The sequence below is a fragment of the Xenopus tropicalis genome, chromosome 10 (assembly GCF_000004195.4).
Source record: "Xenopus tropicalis strain Nigerian chromosome 10, UCB_Xtro_10.0, whole genome shotgun sequence".
NCBI lineage: Eukaryota > Metazoa > Chordata > Amphibia > Anura > Pipidae > Xenopus > Xenopus tropicalis.
Window position 1 is genome coordinate 11732551 of NC_030686.2, and position 18113 is coordinate 11750663.

At 42.5% G+C, this 18113-nt stretch overlaps 2 protein-coding genes across 4 annotated transcripts in view; one reads left to right on the forward strand and one right to left on the reverse strand.

Moving 5' to 3' along the window:
* Positions 1 to 4330: 4330 nt before the first annotated feature.
* snx11 (sorting nexin 11) lies at positions 4331 to 13074 on the forward strand. Of its 2 annotated transcripts, none has more exon segments than NM_001127083.1 (6): positions 4331 to 4383; positions 6304 to 6361; positions 7250 to 7336; positions 8550 to 8650; positions 11330 to 11428; positions 12209 to 13074. In NM_001127083.1, coding segments are annotated over 5 exon segments (498 nt in total). In that variant the 5' UTR covers positions 4331 to 4383; positions 6304 to 6334; the 3' UTR covers positions 12393 to 13074.
* Positions 13075 to 16074: 3000 nt separating this feature from the next.
* skap1 (src kinase associated phosphoprotein 1) overlaps positions 16075 to 18113 on the reverse strand; it is a 195936-nt gene continuing 193897 nt past the window's right edge. Inside the window, exon 13 of one of the 2 annotated variants that reach the window (XM_012971641.2) lies at positions 16075 to 16276. In XM_012971641.2, the coding sequence (XP_012827095.2) occupies positions 16184 to 16276 (93 nt within the window). In that variant the 3' untranslated portion in view covers positions 16075 to 16183. 2 annotated transcript variants of the gene reach the window in all.

Sequence of the window (18113 nt, forward strand, 5' to 3'; positions counted from 1 at the left end):
CTCCAGTACCATATGTACCAATCTAGTTTCACACTCCAGTAATATGTTTACTTCCCTAGTCCCTCAATCCCTTAGAATATATACACCCGCAGTCACTCACTCCTGATGTACCCCCCTAGTCTCTCACTCCAGTACCATATATACCCCCTTAGTTTCACACTCAGTATTTAACCATTATTCCAATCTTGTTTGATAAAGGGCAATAGAAGGCCCAAAATGTTGCCTGGTCTCTAATTTTAATTCAACACATTTTTTTTACCTTGCAAAAATAAGTGCTGCAGCATGTTTTTTGTTTTATACTCCAGTACCCTATGTACCCTCTAGACTCATACACAGTAATAGATGTTCCCCCATAGTCTCTCACTCCAGTACAATATGTAGTCCACTAGTTTCTCGCTTCAGTAATATATGTACCCTCTAGTCTCTCACTTTAGTAGTGTCCTCTAGTCTATAAACCCCATATTCTATTACCCCCCCTAGTTTCTTACCATTTCTTGTGCAATTAAAGGTTTCTTACTTCGGTACTATATGTACCCCCTTACTCTTACTACTGTAATATGTGTACCCTCAGTATCTCATATCAGTATTCTTATATGTACCCCCTAGTCTCTCATTCTATTATTATATGTAACCCACCAGTTTTTCATTCCAGTAATATATATATATGACCTAGTCTCCCACCACAGTACTATGTGTAATAGTCAGCAATGTGTACCCCCCACCCTCTCAATCCCATACAATATAATAATATATATATATAATATATTACTGTATCCAGAAATATTTGTAACCCCTTAAGGTGGCCATACACGTTCCGATTTTAGTCTTCTTCCGACAAACATTCAAATATCTATTGTATGTTTAAATGAAATAAAACTCACATTCAGCCTGAAATTGTAGGATAAAGCCCTAAAAATACAAATGGGAGGATGTTCTGAACATGAAATAGTTGGCGGCAGATACACAATACATGCGCAGATTTTTTTGTTACACGGCCAAAATTTTCTAACCTGTCCGACTGACTAAACTACTGATCGCCATGTACGAAAATCGTACGAAATTAGGTTTCGTAGTTTTATTGGTACATGTATGGCCAGCATTAGTCATTCAATCCCATACAATATATTTCCCCAGTCTCTTACTCCAGTACAGGGTATACAGGGTAGTGTCTCACTCAAAGAACACTTTATAGGACATGTAAACCCCCTAGAAAAAATTTAAGCAGTGATTAGCCTCTTTGAAATCTTTATATACCTGCCACTCTGGTTGTTAAAAGGTTAACAGTTAGGCTGCAGCATGCCCCCTCCCTCAGGAACTTACTTTGTCTATTGGCTACTGAGCATGCTCAGTTCCTCGCAACTCAAATTGCTAAACATGCCCTCCAGTTTAGCAGCCAATGCAAACTTCCACTCCTAAACTCACCTTATCAATTACATTGGCTTTAATGTGCTTTGCAAATTATATATATATATATATATATATATATATATATATAGTAGGGAAATGTAGGGTTTATATGTGGTTTAAAAGAGGTTGTAAAATGCAATAGTTTGATTCTTTGCACTAGGGAGCTAATGTTTGCTTTATCCTCCCTCAACTTCTTTGCGGTAAACCTGGAGCAACAGCATTTCACTTTGGCATTCTCGCTGGACACCGCCAGGTCTATTGATAGTCACTGTTCCCAGTGTGCTAGATTGAACACCTCTTGAGGAACATTGTCCAGAACAGGGGTGCCCAGACTTTTCCCCCCCGCGTTCGACTTTGGCCCCTCCCCACATACATAAGTGATGCAGCGTACATACACATACCCCATAAAAGCGCCACACTTCCGCATTTGCAGGCATCGACGTGGTCCACCAGAAATCCACGGGGGATCGACTGGTGGGCTGTGATCGACGTTTTGGCCACCCCTGGTCCAGAATCTTGTCCTAAGGAAGACGAATCATAAAGCTTCTCTTGAAAACAGAATCTCCGGAGTCAGACAAGACTTTGTATAATTTAGCGGCCGGAATATCCATGTCCAACTCTGTTTTCAAGAGGAGGGGCATCGAAGCGAGCATGAGTGCAAACTACCCAAGTCCTCAGAAGAGTTAGCACAGGAGCCAATACCTTCGCAAAAGTGTGAGGAGCAGCTGCCAGACCAAATGGAATAGGAAACATTGACCCTAGATGCTGTAGTTCAGGAACTTTTAATGATCTGCCAGGATAGGCCTGCGAGAAGCATCTTTTAAATCTATCCTGCCAATCCAATCTGCAGGATTTCAATTATTGTAAAAGGTCTCATGAAAAATAATTGGTTAAAGTCCTTCAAATCCAAAATAGCTCTCTTTTTCTGAAGGCTTTTTCTTTAAGAACAAATGGAAGTGCATGTCTGCTGTTTGCACTGATTTCCTGAATAACCTTCTATTCCAATTGCTCTGATAGGGTGGAATACAAAGCCTCCCAAGCTTCTAAAGATCTTGGATCAAATGAATTATTCCAGGGAAAGGGAGAATTTTACAAAACTCTAGTCTGCACCCTTTGGATACTACAATACTATAGTGCCAGGCAGGCCCTGCAATCTCAAGTACGCAGAAGACCAAAGAACTCCCATCTCAATAAATAGTGACTATGGCATCTTACAGCAGCCCCTCTGGCATTTGCCAGAACCCACAGATTGCCAATCTGGGTCTAGTCTAGAACCCATCTGTCTGATATGTATTCAGCCCATTCAGCATTCAGCTGCAGGGTTCTTCCACCTTCAAAGTACCTCTTTCTGGCTTGCCTTCTTTCTTGGAACCTCAAAAAAACAGGTTTCTAAAGCGCCAGGATGGCTACCTGTTTTAAGGCTGTCCAGATTTCTAACATTTCACATCCTCGAAAGTTGTTCTTTCAGATCTTTTCAGATCTTTCTGCTGTCACTGTGTTCTCGAGAAAGAAAAGCATTTTTTGCCTGTTGATGCTTTGTTCTATTTTAGTACCAGTGATAAGCAGTGGGTCCTGGCACCCCATATAAATTATACTCAGTGCTAGGCAGTGGGTTGTGGCACTCAAAGTAAATATACAAACATTCATTGATAGGCAGTGGATTCTTGTACCCCAAATAAATAACATTCAGTAATAGGCAGAGGGTCCTGACACCCCATATAAATTAGATTCCGTGATATCCAATGAGTCCAGTCACCCAAAATAAATTATACTCCATAACTGGTGGATTCTGTAACCCTAAATAACTGATAGGCAGAGGGTCATGGCACCCCAAATAAATTACATTCAGTGATAGGCAGCAGGTCCTGCCACTCCAAATAAACTACATTCAGTGATAGGTGGTGTGTCCTGGCACCCTAAATAAACTACATTCAGTGATAGGTAGAGAGTCCTGGCACCCCAAATAAACTACATTCAGTGATAGGTAGAGAGTCCTGGCACCCCAAATAAACTACATTCAGTGATAGGCAGCGAGTCCTGGAACCTCAAATAAACTACATTCAGTGATAGGCAGCGAGTCTTGGCACCCCAAATAAACTACATTCAGTGATAGGCAGCGAGTCTTGGCACCCCAAATAAACTACATTCAGTGATAGGCAGCGAGTCCTGGCACCCCAAATAAACTACATTCAGTGATAGGCAGCGCGTCCTGGAACCTCAAATAAATTACATTATTAAGTAAAGGAAGCTGCAGGTTCCTGTACCCAAAATTATAAGATTTTTATATATATATATATATATATATATATATATATATATATATAACCTATATTTGAGGTTCCAGGACTCGCTGCCTATCACTGAATGTAGTTTATTTGGGGTGCCAAATTGATTATTGCTGTGTGTATATATACATTATATTTTTTATTATATACATAGTGGAAACTATATATATATGAACATATAATATTCATATATATATATATATATATATAATATACATATATATAATAGAATATATATATATATATATATATATATATATATATATCTCACCGAAAATACATCTAGGGCATCTTACAGCTGCCTACCTACCTACCTACCCCCCCCCCGGCAATGGCTAGAGTTCTATGCCCCAGCAGTTGCTATAGGTCAGACTGTGCCAGTCCGGGCTCGCCGAACACGCATTCCCTGAGAGCCACCTCCCAATAACAACACTGACAGTGGGGCTGAGGCGGAGCTCTGTTATTATTGCAGGAGCTGAACCAATCGCTGGCTGCGTAGGTGTGACCAACGAGAGAGGGCGGAAGGCGGATTACGGACTCACAGCTGTTTCGTACAAAACATCCCCTTTGAGTCTTTAGTCCCGCCCTTATTACGGGCTAAACTCTGGCTCCGCCTATCCGGGCCATGTGATCATGACGCCGCGGAAGTAGCGTACCCAGGGATTGGACGCTCCGGGTTGTATAATTGCGGGTAAGTGCTGTGAGCTTGCGTTCCGTTTGCTTTGACGTGACGCCGCTATTTCGCTGCAGACTAGAATACCCGGGGGCTATGGCAGTGCCTGGGGAGTTGCTGGCTGTAGGGTTGCTATAATGTGTGTGTGGCACTGCTGTATATAAGCACTGGGATGGGTATGGGGGGATGAAGAGATTATTGTATTAGGGGAGGGAGTGGCCTAGACGTGTTGTACATCAGGCAGATTATACATAATAATAATAAAAGAGCCCTGGGCAAATGCAGGAGGTTTTCAGACTTAATTCTTATTGGTCAGTAGGTAATGCCTTATAACATGTCTGTAACCCCTTCTTGGCTGTAACCAAGCCAACAGCACGGCTAGTGTAGGTTTAGAGCATGGGGTACACACAACTCAATCCTTCAGGATGGGCCTTCACTAAGTGGAAGTGACCAAACGGAGCTATGGTGTAGTGCAACTACAACCCACTGTAACTGTGTGCAGTGCAGAGCAACAAATGGGCGCCAGAAGGTTCTTGCAGTTGAACAATAGAATTGGTTTATTGTCAGAGACAATCAATATGTAGAATTATAGCAATACTCACACAGAGGAGATATCAGGCAATTGCACAGAAGGTAGGAAAATATGGTGTCCACCCGTATAGCCACCTCCGCCGAGGGTGGGGAAGGTAAGGGCCCCCAACCAGCATGGCCTCCCTGCGGAGAGTAGCCTGGCCCAGTATCTGTATCCTCAGGGTGTCCCTTAGCAACCAAGGATCCCTCACAGCCGACTATGGATCAGGGATAGGAACTGACCTAATACCTGCGTCTTAATCGTGTCCTGCATTAAGGCCACAGTGCCTGTAAGGAAGAATATAACCTGATACATGGGTCTTTGCCCAGTAACAGCATAGACTAGGAAGTTGTAGGGTTTAAAGCCATAGGGACATGTCAACCCTATGGGTCCCTACATGTCTTAAAGGGGTTGTTCACCTAAAAATAAAAGTATGATGTAGATATTGATATTCTGAGACAATTTGCAAATGGTCTTAATTTTTTATAGTTTTTCCATTTTGGAATTTCAGCAGCTATCTGGTTGCTAGGGGCTTGGTTACCTTAGCAACCAAGCAGCGGTGTGAATGAGAAACTGAAATATAAATAGAAGAGGGACTAAATAGCAAGATAAGGAATTAAAAGTAACAATAAAAATACAATTGTAGCTTCACAAAGCAATAGTTTTTTGGCTACTGGGGTCAGTGACCCCCCCCCCCCCCATGTCAAAGCCGGAGAGATGTAGACGAAGAAGACAAAAAACCATAACCAATAATTAAGACCAACTGCAAATTTTCTAGGAATAATACATTCTCTAACATACTGAAAGTTATCTTGTGAACCACCCCTTTAAAGAGCAGACTAGCAAAACGCTTTATTTAGGGTAGTTAAAGAATAACTATTTCCCTGAACAATGTAGGCTTTTATTAATATTTATTGCATAAAAAGCTCATATGTAAAAACCCTGCATCACCTAAATAAACCAGTTGCATAAAAATATACTGTTTTTGTAGCATGTACCATGGGGAAGTCCTAAATAGAAAACTGCCATTTTAAGTACTAAGGGCCGCCCCGTTGGATCATATGATTCATGGTGCACACATACATGCTAGGTCACATCAGCCAATGAATGGACAGAGTTCTGCCTTTTACTCCCAAACTACTTCCTGTTAGTTAGAGCTGCATCGTTTCCTGTCAGCTGATCTCTGAGGGAGCACACAGCCCATCACAAAATGGTGGCTCAGGGGAAAAGATTCCCACTTAATATGATATAAACTATTTGGATCAATTTTCCCTTTGGGCCTTCTATTATCCGGATGGTAAATGATTGTGTGGTTGCGCACTCGCTTGGGTTTAGTTAACTCTCTTTGGTTTTTTTTTTCTTTGCAGATGACCCCCCCAATGTGGCCGTACCTGTAGTATGTCTCAGGATAATCCGGATGAAGAGGTAAGAATTGCAGTGTAGTGTGGAAAGATGTGAAGCCAATGATTATGAAACACTTACAGTATACAATAATAACATCTTTCTGTGTAATTGCAGTTAAATTCCCAGACAGTGCTGTCTGTCTCTTATTGCACTGCTGGGTCTTACTGTTAAAACTATATCAGCCGGCACTTGAAACCCAGCTGCAAAACAGTTCTCTTTCTGCATCATTTAAATCCTGCCAGGGGAGGAAGGACTAAAACACTGATGTTACATTTTGTAATAACTTCTTCACAGCTTAAAGACAGCATGCAGGAACTACATATCCCACAATGCATTGCACTGTGATGTTCCTTTCCTTATTGACATCACGTGTGCAGGGAATTGTGGGATTGGGAGGATGCAGGCTGAGGACAGGCGACTACTGTTACATTTGAGTGTCCAAGTAGTCAGTCAGATCAGCAGGGGAACAGGGGGCGGGGCTTAGGGAACTGTTCCAAACCAGATTATTACATTATAAATCAGGAAAAGGCTGCATATTTTTCTAATTGATGTATATTGCAAAGTTGCTTGAAATTATGTGTTGTGTGTGGGTGGAGTTCCCCTTTAAACAGAATCCAAAACCCAAATAATGAATTGATAACTCACACGGGGTTCTTCCCTGAGCTAGATTTTTAATATATTATTACAAAAAGGTGCCGTTTAACTTGGATGCAGCCACAGCACAGCCTCTCATAGACAAATAGTCTTCCCTACTGGGGGTGCTGGAACAATACTATTTTGTCCTAAAAATGCTCATAGTGAGCACAAAGTCGGGAGGCAGCTTCTGATGTTGGCAGCCATGTTGCGACCCTAAGCGTTAGATTCCCAGAGCGCTTATTTATACTCATGTGGTGTCATATTGCTTTGCAGGAATTTATCACTATCCGAGTGCAGGACCCCAGACTGCAGAATGAAGGATCCTGGGCTTCCTATGTGGATTATAAAATCTTCCTCCATGTAAGTCCTGCTCATTGGGTGAGCTGTGGGAGTCACAGTCATACGTTACCTTTGTCCATAGGCACAAAGGCTCGGCACTGGCATATGGCTGCTGAAATTCTACAGGATCCCTGTTATGTTATACAGGTATGGGATCAGTTATCCGGAAACCCATTATCCAGAAAGCTCCGAATTACGGAAAGCCTGTCTCCCATAGACTCCATTTTAATCAAGTAATTCAGATTTTTAAAATTGATATCCTTTTCTCTGTAATAATAAAACAGTACCTGTACTTGATCCCAACTAAGATATAATTACCCCTTATTGGGGGCAGAACAGCCCTATTGGGTTTATTTCATGGTTAAATGATTCCCTTTTCTCTGTAATAATAAAACAGTACCTGTACTTGATCCCAACTAAGATATCATTACCCCTTATTGGGGGCAGAGCAGCCCTATTGGGTTTATTTCATGGTTAAATGATTCCCTTTTCTCTGTAATAATAAAACAGTACCTGTACTTGATCCCAACTAAGATATCATTACCCCTTATTGGGGGCAGAACAGCCCTATTGGGTTTATTTAATGGTTAAATGATTCCCTTTTCTCTGTAATAATAAAACAGTACCTGTACTTGATCCCAACTAAGGTATAATTACCCCTTATTGGGGGCAGAACAGCCCTATTGGGTTTATTTAATGGTTAAATGATTCCCTATTCTCTGTAATAATAAAACAGTACCTGTACTTGATCCCAACTAAGATATAATTACCCCTTATTGGGGGCAGAACAGTCCTATTGGGTTTAATTATTGTTTTACTAATTTTTTAGTAGACTTATGGTATAGAGATCCAAATTACGGAAAGACCCCTTATCTGGAATACCCTTGGTCCCGAGCATTCTGAATAATGGGTCCTATACCTGTAGTACAAGGTGTGCCTGCTACTCACACACACAATACAGCAATTACTATTATAGTGGATACGGCCTGGATTTATTGAATATGAATACCCTGCTGCCAGCTGCTGAAATTTATAGTGATTTTTAAATGCCGTATTGAGAGGAAAGAATTTGGCGCCACCTGGAGGAATGTTGAATGTGACACACAGCTACAGTTATTATGGTGTTGTTCCTGCCTTTGGTCTTTAGGTTCTGCTTGGTATACATATATACTTAAATAGCCAGAAGGGAATGTACAATCAGATTACTAGACTTGACTCCCATCGTCTTTTCCAGACTAACAGTAAGGCTTTCACGGCTAAGACGTCCTGTGTGAGGAGACGTTACCGGGAGTTTGACTGGCTACGGAAGCGACTTCAGAAGAACTCTGGCTTAGTGTGAGTTAAACATAACATACTGCGGGGCAACATTTGCTCATTTTTATTCTGCCAACCTTATTGTTTTTATTGTTTGTCTTATTCCTTAAACCTAAAGTTTAAACAAGTGTGTAGTTTCCGTAAAGGAATACTGACATGGGAAAACTTTTTTTTTTTTTCAAAAACCCATCAGTTAATAGAGCTTCTCCAGCAGAATCCTGCATTGTAATCTGTTTTTCACAAACAGATTTCATTTTGAAATGTCACATGGGGCTAGCCATATTCTTCATTTCCCAGGGTGCCACAGCCATGTGACCTGTGCTCTGATAAACTTCAGTCACACTTTACTGCTGCGCTGCAAGTTGGAGTGATATCCCCCCCCCTCCCAGCAGCCGATCAGCAGAACAATGGGAAGGGAACAAGATAGCAGCTCCCAGTAGGTATCAGAATAGCACTCAATAGTAAGAAATCCAAGTCCGGCTTGGGACTCCTCCAGTTACATGGGATTAGGAGAAACAATAGGTTAGCTGAAAGCAGTTCTAATGTGTAGCGCTGGCTGAAAGCTCAGACTCAGGCACAATGCACTGAGATGGCGCCTATACACCAATATTACAGCTACAAATACATTTGTTGGTTCAAGAATAAAAGGTTAAATGGCAGAGGGAATTATTTGCTGTGTAAACAGTGTCATTTAGAATTATAAAGTACCCCATAAAAATCATGACAGAATCCCTTTAAAGGCACCTCTCACCCTATATTGTTTTTCCCCACCAGAGGTGTAGGCTAATAGAGCCTGGACTTGGGTTAGAGCAGGGGTCCCCAACCTTTCTTACTCGGGAGCCACAGTCTAATATAAAAAGACTTGGGGAGCAACACAAGCACCATAAAAGTTCATGGAGGAGCCAAATAAGGGCTGTGATTGCCTATTAGGGGCCTCTATGCACCCTATCAGCTTACAGGGGGCTTTATTTGGTAGCAAATCTTGTTTTTATTCAACCAAAACTTGCCCCCAAGTCAGGAATTCAAAAATAACTCCCTGGTTTGGGGGCACTGAGAGCAACATCCAAGGTATTGGGGAGCAACATGTTCCCCCCGAGCCACTGGTTGGGGATCACTGGGTTAGAGGGAACAATAGTTTTTCTTAAAAATAAAAGCCCCCATCCTGTGTGTGCGCTCTATTATCCTGCACCTCTAGTGGGGGAAACAATATGGGGGGGGGGGGTTTATAGGTGCCCAGTGAATGCCTTGTCTGTAGTGTTCTTTCAATCAATATTGAAATACTATAGTTTATACTATAGTACTATAAAAAATGGAGGAGTTGGAGGATTTATGTACCCACTCCACAGCCCTGGTGTGTACCATGGGGAACATAGAAAGGCCAGAGGGGGACACACTTACTGGAGGCAGAAAGTCTCTTTCCTACAGGAATAAACATGCTGGGCTGGACTGAGGGGAACACAGTATATGCCAACTGCCTGCCTTGTTGCATCCCCAGTCACAGCTGCCTCATTTCCCAATACCCCCCTTTTGTAATGAAAGAAATGAGTATTGTCCCCTATGTCTTTGCCCCGTGTGGCTTGTTTGGTGCACAAACCTCACACTTAGATCTACAAACCAGACAGGGTACAAAGATGGAGGCAGGTAGAGAAGTGCCGCTGACACTGTTACTAAATACTGTTTGGCTTATGTTCCAACACAGGTATTGTTGCTCCAGTTCCAACATAGGTATTGTTGCTCCAGTAACGACATGTGGAACTTCCCGGATTCTCACCAAGCAGTTTATTTGCTTTCTGTCATGTGCTGAATTCTATTGATTGTAGGAATCACTTGGCAGTTTGTATAATATGGAGTCCTGCTTGTGTCCTGTTGCTGAACAGGAGTGTTGCCAGTTGAGTTTCAGCTATAGATAAAGGGCCTTATATTTGATGCCCCCGCTATCCTTATATATATTAAAACTAGGTGGATATGTTGTGCAGTAAAGCTCAGTAGTCACAATGTCATCGGAACTTGCTCCAGCAGCACCATTAGGTCTCTACCTTTCCATACATATTCATTTGGGGAAAGTCCAGTGCCACACATTCCCAAAACTGGTAACCTCTGGTGTTAATGTTCTCATGATCCATTTTCTACAGTGGTCTTACTAGCATGTCTGGGGTTAATATGCTCATCCATTTTCTACAGTGATCTTACTGGCATGCCTGGGGTTAATGGAGTGCTTATAATTTTTTTTTTTTTTGTAGTGATAGCATGTCTGGGTAATTATGGCTAAAGGAAGTGCCAAAGAAGGGCTAGAACTTAAATGTATGGGGGCCCCAGTCCCTTCTCTCCTAGTTATAACTCCCTAAGGAGCAGACCATGCAGGGACAGGAGACGTGTTCTTATACAAAGGCTAATGTGTATCGCTCACTACAATACGGGGAGCACCTAATGTTTGTTCTTTTGGGTAAGTAATGCACGTGGGGAATTTAGACCCCTGGCAATTGGATGGTTTCATTTAGGCCAAAGCACCCACTAGTATGAATGATGTAGAGTGGCTGTGAGTTATAGTCACACGTATTCACTGGCACTTTCTATTTATACTTGATTTCTTTCCCTTGTAATGTCCTCGTGGTGTCTGGTTCTGTTCCTCTTGAGCCCATAACGTATTTCTCTTGTCTCTGCACAAAGACTCACAAAGATGCCTTTCTCTCCTCCCCTCAGGCCAGTCCCGGCATTGCCTGGCAAACTTCCTTTCCTCGTCGGAAACAATGATGATTTTATAGAGAGAAGGCGACAAGGACTCCAGCAGTTTTTGGAGCAGTAAGTTAATGGCTATAAAGGCGATTGATGTATGGCTCATTTCCTGCCATGTTACAGTACAACATAATACTAAGGGCTCCGCGGGCCTGGGGCTATTCTGTTGCACCTCTTCTTAGCCCAAATGTTGTCCTTCATTGCACCCTATGGCAGCCTCAGCTGTGCTTGTCTATTCTTTTCTGAAAACATGTGGGGCAGTCTGCCTAGAATCTCCACATGTTGTGGGAATTAAAGGATAAGTAAGCCTTTTGTTTTAAAATCCCCTAAAATTCCTCTGTACAGCCCCCAGGATAAGATACCTTTCTCCCTGCATGCAGCTTTATTTTGTTTCTCTATTACAGCCAGTTCAACTGCAGCTCTTTTACTGACTTCCTTGTCTAGTATGAAACTCCGCCACCTCTTGTTACCTGAGCCCTCCTTTTTCTGACTGAGACCCCAAAACGGTGCCTATGGGGCATGCTCACTACCTCTGCTCCAATTAAAATCAATCAGGCATGCGCAGTAGGCACCTCTTTGAGATCTTCATAGTCTGAGAAAGAAGGAGGGCTCAGAAAGCAAGAGGGGGTGGAGCTTCACACTAGACAAGGAAGTCTGTGAAAGAGCTGCAGTTGAACTGGCTGTATTGGAGAAACAAAATAAATCTGAATGTCGGGGGAAAACTGATGTTGTTCTGGGGGCTGAAGAGAGTAAATTTAGAGATTTAAAGAAAAAAAAGGTTTACTTATTCTTTAAGGGCAGCAGTTATATATATGTATGTAAAATCTATTTATTTCCATGTTGCAGGATTGTACAGAACATGGTTCTGCTGTCAGACAGTCAGCTGCACCTCTTTTTACAAAGCCAGCTGCCACTGTCTGAGATTGAGGCCTGCGTATTAGGCCACAGGCCCTACACGGCTACCGAAGCCATTTTGAACTATGCTATGTCCAATCAAGGCTGGACCCAGGAGGAGAACCCAAGCAGGTAGTGGTAGCCTGCTCCGGCACACAAAGAGGGACCACCACATTCTGGATACAGACCAATGGCCAGAGAGTTTACTTCACTATGGGACACGTTGCACTTTACTCCATGGGGCTACTTTTCAGGCACTTTTAATAATAATAATAATAATAATAATAATAGGTTCAATAGACTGGGGAGGGCTGTTCTGTTGTTAGGAATGTATTATTAACTCCATGTTCTTTATAGCAATGGCCTCCTCTTCTCACTAACTATTTGCACTGGTACCAGTATGGCTTCCGCTTATATACAGGGATACGTGCTTGAGTGCAAATGTTCCATCGCTTCAGGATTCAAATGGACAGACTTGCGGCTGCTAGAACGACCCCCCCCCCCCGTCAGTATTTGCCTGAAGATATTGGGAGCTGCACATCAATAGCTGAAAGGCACATATTTTACTGGTTTAGAAGCCAGACAATACTTTCTGGAATAACTTGAACTTGAGAAGGAATGTAGAACAGGCAGATTAATTCTATAATGTGTGGGTAGGGTGCCATCTAGTGGTAGGAAGTGTGATTATTTGTTAAAGGGACAGCCCACTTTGTTACAAGTTTCTCGTGACTGTGAAAGAACATGCAATAGGAAAATAGAGCGTCAACCTAGGGTCATTCTGCATGTTACTGACTGAATAAATTTTATATTTTAGCTAAGCTTTTGCCGTGCCAGTTTGTCATTTCTACCACCTTGCTTCTGATATAATGCTATTACACCTGGCTCTGTGTAGCCATTTCATTTACAGATACAGTGCGCTAGAGAGCAGTGGTTGCTGATCCTTCCTAGTTCAAGCCCCCCATTGGGGCCCCCTTAGCTCATAATAAGGTTACAAATATAGGAAACTATTGGTGTATGGTCATTTAGGCATAGTTCCAAGAATATCTAGTACCACAAATAAGATTTCCCCTCATATATTAGTGTAAATCACAATCAAGCTGGGCTTTCTGGGGTATCTAGGAAAGCAAACTGGCTTATCCCAACTGGCATTAAAGCTCAGCCCACAACACTACTCCAAGCCCCCCCCCAGGGGTCCAACCTGCAGTTTGTATTATGCTCTGTATAATCTGAGTCTAAGTATTCACCTTCAGCTTAACTTTTAGTATGATATAGAACGACCTATTCTTAGCAAGTTTTCAGTTGGTCACATTTTTTAGTTTTTGAATTATTTTCCTCCCTGTTCTGACTCTTTGCAGCTTTCAAAAGGGGGTCACTGACCCCAGCAGTGAGGCTACAGTTTTATTGTTATTGCTGCTTTTTATTACTTATCTTTCTATTTAGGATCTCCTTGATTAAATTTCTCTCTTTAAAATGAGTACCCAATTGCTAGGTTATATTGGACCCTAGCAACCAGATAGCTACTGAAATTCCAAACTGGAGAGCTGCTGAACAAAAAACCTAAATAATGAAAAAACACATAATAAAAAATGAAGACCGATTGCAAATTGTCTCAGAATAGCATTCTCTACATCATACTCAAAGTTCATTTGTGAACTACCCCTTTAAAGGGCAAAAAAAGAGCTCAGTGAATCTAATGGTGGCCATACACGGGTCGATCTTTATCTGCCCGTGTATGGGCACAAACGACAGGCCTGGCCAACCAACATCTGGGCAGATTCCGATTTGGCAGGTTTGATTTTTTTAGTTGGATCGGGGACCACATCGGCTCGTTGATGCTGTTCCTGAACCGACTGCACCTATATCCGCAGTTCTAATTCGAATTAGCCCGATATCACCCACCCATAGGTGGGGATATCGGGAGAAGATCTGCTCGCTTGGCGACCTCACCTCACTCATACCATTGTATGGCCTCCTTTAGTTATACAGTTATAGGATCCGTTATCTGGAAACACGTTATCCAAAAAGCTCCAAATTACGGGAAGGCCATTTCCCATAGACTCCGTTGTAAGCAAATAATTCATATTTTTAAAAATGATTCCCTTTTCGTTGTTACAATAGTACCTTCTACTTGATCCCAACAAAGAATATTAATAAAAAAAAAAAAGTATTATTATTTAATATAGAGGCAAAAACTTCCCATTGGGTTTATTTAACTTTTAAATGATTTTTTAGTAGACAGTAGCTCCAAATTACAAAAAGACCCCATATCTGGAAATATCTGCAACTTACAGAAGGATCCCTTATGTGGGAAAACCCCAGGTCTTGAGCATTCTGGATAACAGATCCCATACCTGTATTAAAAGTCAATTTTTGCCAGAATGCTGATATATGGAAAAAAAATAGAGTGCGATGCGGGCTCTGTAATTCCACCAGCCCCTCCCCCTTCCCAAATACATACATAACCGGCAGCCAATGAACACGGAGTACACTTGAATGGAAAATATTTCCCTGAGTTTAAGGAGAGCGGCTCTTTCCTGTGTTTCCCCTCACGTAGGCAGTAACAGTGACAGATATACAGCGTTACATACACCGTGTCCTGCCTCACTGCCGCTTTCCATCTGTCACATACTCATACTGGCAGCACTCTGCTTATTAACCATTATTATTAGCTTTCTATTCACACCACCATATTATTCAGAATTGCCTACAAGATTAGAGGTATTTTTGTTTATCCTATATGTCTCCTTAAGTTACTTTTAGTATGATGTAGAGCGTGATCTTCTGACACGCTGTTATCTATGGTTTTTTAATTGCAAGGAGCAAGCTTCCAGCTTCCAAATGGGGGTCACTGACCCCGGCAGCCCATATACTATGTGATGCTGCAATTTTATAATTTTTTTTTATTAAATATCTTTCTATTCAGCCCTCTCCTATTTATATTCTAGTCTCTTACTCAGACCATTGCCTGGTTGCTAGGGTCCAAATTACCTTAGCAACCAGGCAGTGGTCTGAGTAAGAGACTAGAATATAAATAGGAGAGGGCTGAATAGAAAGATATTTAATTAAAAAAAATATATAAAATTGCAGCATCACATAGTATATGGGCTGCCGGGGTCAGTGACCCCCATTTGGAAGCTTGAAGGAGTCAGAAGATAAAGGCAAATTATTCAAAAACTAAGAAAAACCAATAAAGATGAATTGAAAGGTTCGTAAGAATTGACCATTCTATAATATACCAAAAGTTAACTTCAACCACTCCTTTAACAACGTTATGATTTGAGTTGACTTCCCCTTTAAATTTCCCTGTAACATCCATTCATGTATGTATATAATTACATACACACACACTAGAGTGATACAATTACAAATAGAGATTTCTGGGGAGCTTTAATTGCTCTATTACTCCAGAGAAGAGTGCAGGTAGCATTCCTGTATGTATAAGGTTTGCTCCATTTTCATTTATATCAATAATCTTTTTGCACTAAGAACTGAAATGCAAAGAAAATGTTGGTTCCTAATAGCAACACAGGAATCCAGGTAGTGACGCGGGCACATCCCATGCTGGGAAAGGTCCTTACATTATTTACTACTTATACAGCCCACTGGTTGAGTTTAAATTCCTATGCAGTCCCCAGAAACAGGAAGTGAGGGGTGCAAACGAAAATGCTTTCCCCACCCAATGTAAAATATATATATATATGTAGTCCTTACCTGTCTGGTTTGCTTTAAATTTCTGGCTTTGTAAATGGGAGGGTACTGCAGCGTATCTATAAACATACTCAGATCTAGGGCACAAGGGTGATTAATACATATAGGGGTAATTAATACATATAGGAGTATTTATTGGTAATTTAAAGCTACAAGTACATGCATGAGAGTGATTTGCTTCTCCATCAGCCATCTTGTGGGCTGGCAGGTTTGTGTTGTTTATAGGTCGAAGGCAAGCGTCAGATAGTCCTTTGGCACAATGCCCACAATGCCATCCAGCTCTCCGACCCACCAGCCGTACGCATGGTACTCCTGTAACAGAGAGAAGAATGAGCGGGATCAATGGAACGGCATCAGAACACACTGAGCATGTGCAGTGCCACTGACACACAAAAGAAGACCTAATGAGATCATTACAGTTATAGGGCTGCTGAACCTCTGGCCTAATACAGTAAGTACATAAAATACATTATTTCTAGCTATATTCATTAAAAATCTTTAGTTCTCCTTTAAGGACTTCTTCTCCAGGTTATACAACCCCAACTTAGCCAACCTTTCTCACATTTATGAGACTTTCCTTACGCAGCATAGTTGTCCTTATATGGACCCTCTCTAATTCAATAATAACCATTTGAGCACCAGAGACCAAAACTGCATAGCACATACTAGGTTTGTTTTTTTAAATAATAGCAAAGAGTTAATTGGACAATACATGTACCAATAAAATCAAACTTCATTTTGTATGATTATTGGTACAGGTACCATGGCCAGCCAATCCCTAATGATATCCATGTACTATGGACATAGGGCAATAAGTACAGGCCTGAACCAACCTAACAATTTGAGCAATGTGTGTGGGGCTGTTAGGGTTGCTGGGGTGGGGATGTTGGGGTTGCTGGGGTGGGGGTGTTGCTGGGACGGGGGTGTTAGGGTTGCTGGGGTGGGGATGTTGGGGTTGCTGGGGTGAGGATGTTGGGGTTGCTGGGGTGGGGGTGTTAGGGTTGCTGGGGTGAGGATGTTGGGGTTGCTGGGGTGGGGGTTTTGGGGTTGCTGGGGTGAGGATGTTGTGGTTGCTGGGGTGAGGATGTTGTGGTTGCTGGGGTGAGGATGTTGGGGTTGCTGGGGTGGGGATGTTGGGGTTGCTGGGGTGGGGATGTTGGGGTTGCTGGGGTGAGGATGTTGGGGTTGCTGGGGTGGGGATGTTGGGGTTGCTGGGGTGAGGATGTTGGGGTTGCTGGGGTGGGGGTGTTAGGGTTGCTGGGGTGGGGGTTTTGGGGTTGCTGGGGTGAGGATGTTGGGGTTGCTGGGGTGAGGATGTTGTGGTTGCTGGGGTGGGGATGTTGGGGTTGCTGGGGTGGGGATGTTGGGGTTGCTGGGGTGAGGATGTTGGGGTTGCTGGGGTGGGGATGTTGGGGTTGCTGGGGTGGGGATGTTGGGGTTGCTGGGGTGAGGATGTTGGGGTTGCTGGGGTGGGGATGTTGGGGTTGCTGGGGTGGGGGTTTTGGGGTTGCTGGGGTGAGGATGTTGTGGTTGCTGGGGTGGGGTGTTTCTGGGGTGGGGGTGTTGGGGTTGCTGGGGTGGGGGTGTTGGGGTTGCTGCTACCCACACACCTGGACATTCTGCTAAATAAATATAGACCCAAACCAAACAGCTTTTTGTTGTCAGTAACAGAATGAGGGGCACGAGTGAGAAATACCGGCGATGCTAAGCAAGCGGCTCACTCTGCACCCCCATAATGGGGCCACCGAGGGGAATCCTTCATTGGCTCTATGGATAATATGTCTTTGTATCTCGACAGAGACAGCGGCGTGGAGGCTCCCACTCATAAACATGACAAATGTGCAGATGAATACAGCATAATAATTACACCCTTACGTTTTAATGAGCACTTACACAGGAATTAAGGGAGAGTAAATTACGGATAAACGGGATATATATCCCTTTAACTAAAACAAGCCGGCCGCCTCTCTTAGGTGCTTTCCTGAATTTTGGTTTCATAGATAAAAGTCGCCCAACAAACTAAAAGCAGATGAGAACACAGGGGATTGTAGTGTCTGTATTGTGTAGTTAATATTAGGGGCACACACGTCTTTCTGCACCGTAATTAAAGGGGCAGTGCAGGTATAGAGAGCGGGAGTCTTTGTTGGTT

Excerpts from the sequence above, each read along its gene's own strand:
- snx11 (XM_031893979.1), top strand. The coding sequence starts at position 6,335 with ATGTCTCAGGATAATCCGGATGAAGAG. Across the intron at positions 7,337-8,549 it reads ATTATAAAATCTTCCTCCAT|ACTAACAGTAAGGCTTTCAC; the intron begins GTAAGTCCTGCT and ends CGTCTTTTCCAG. Across the intron at positions 11,429-12,208 it reads CTCCAGCAGTTTTTGGAGCA|GATTGTACAGAACATGGTTC; the intron begins GTAAGTTAATGG and ends TCCATGTTGCAG.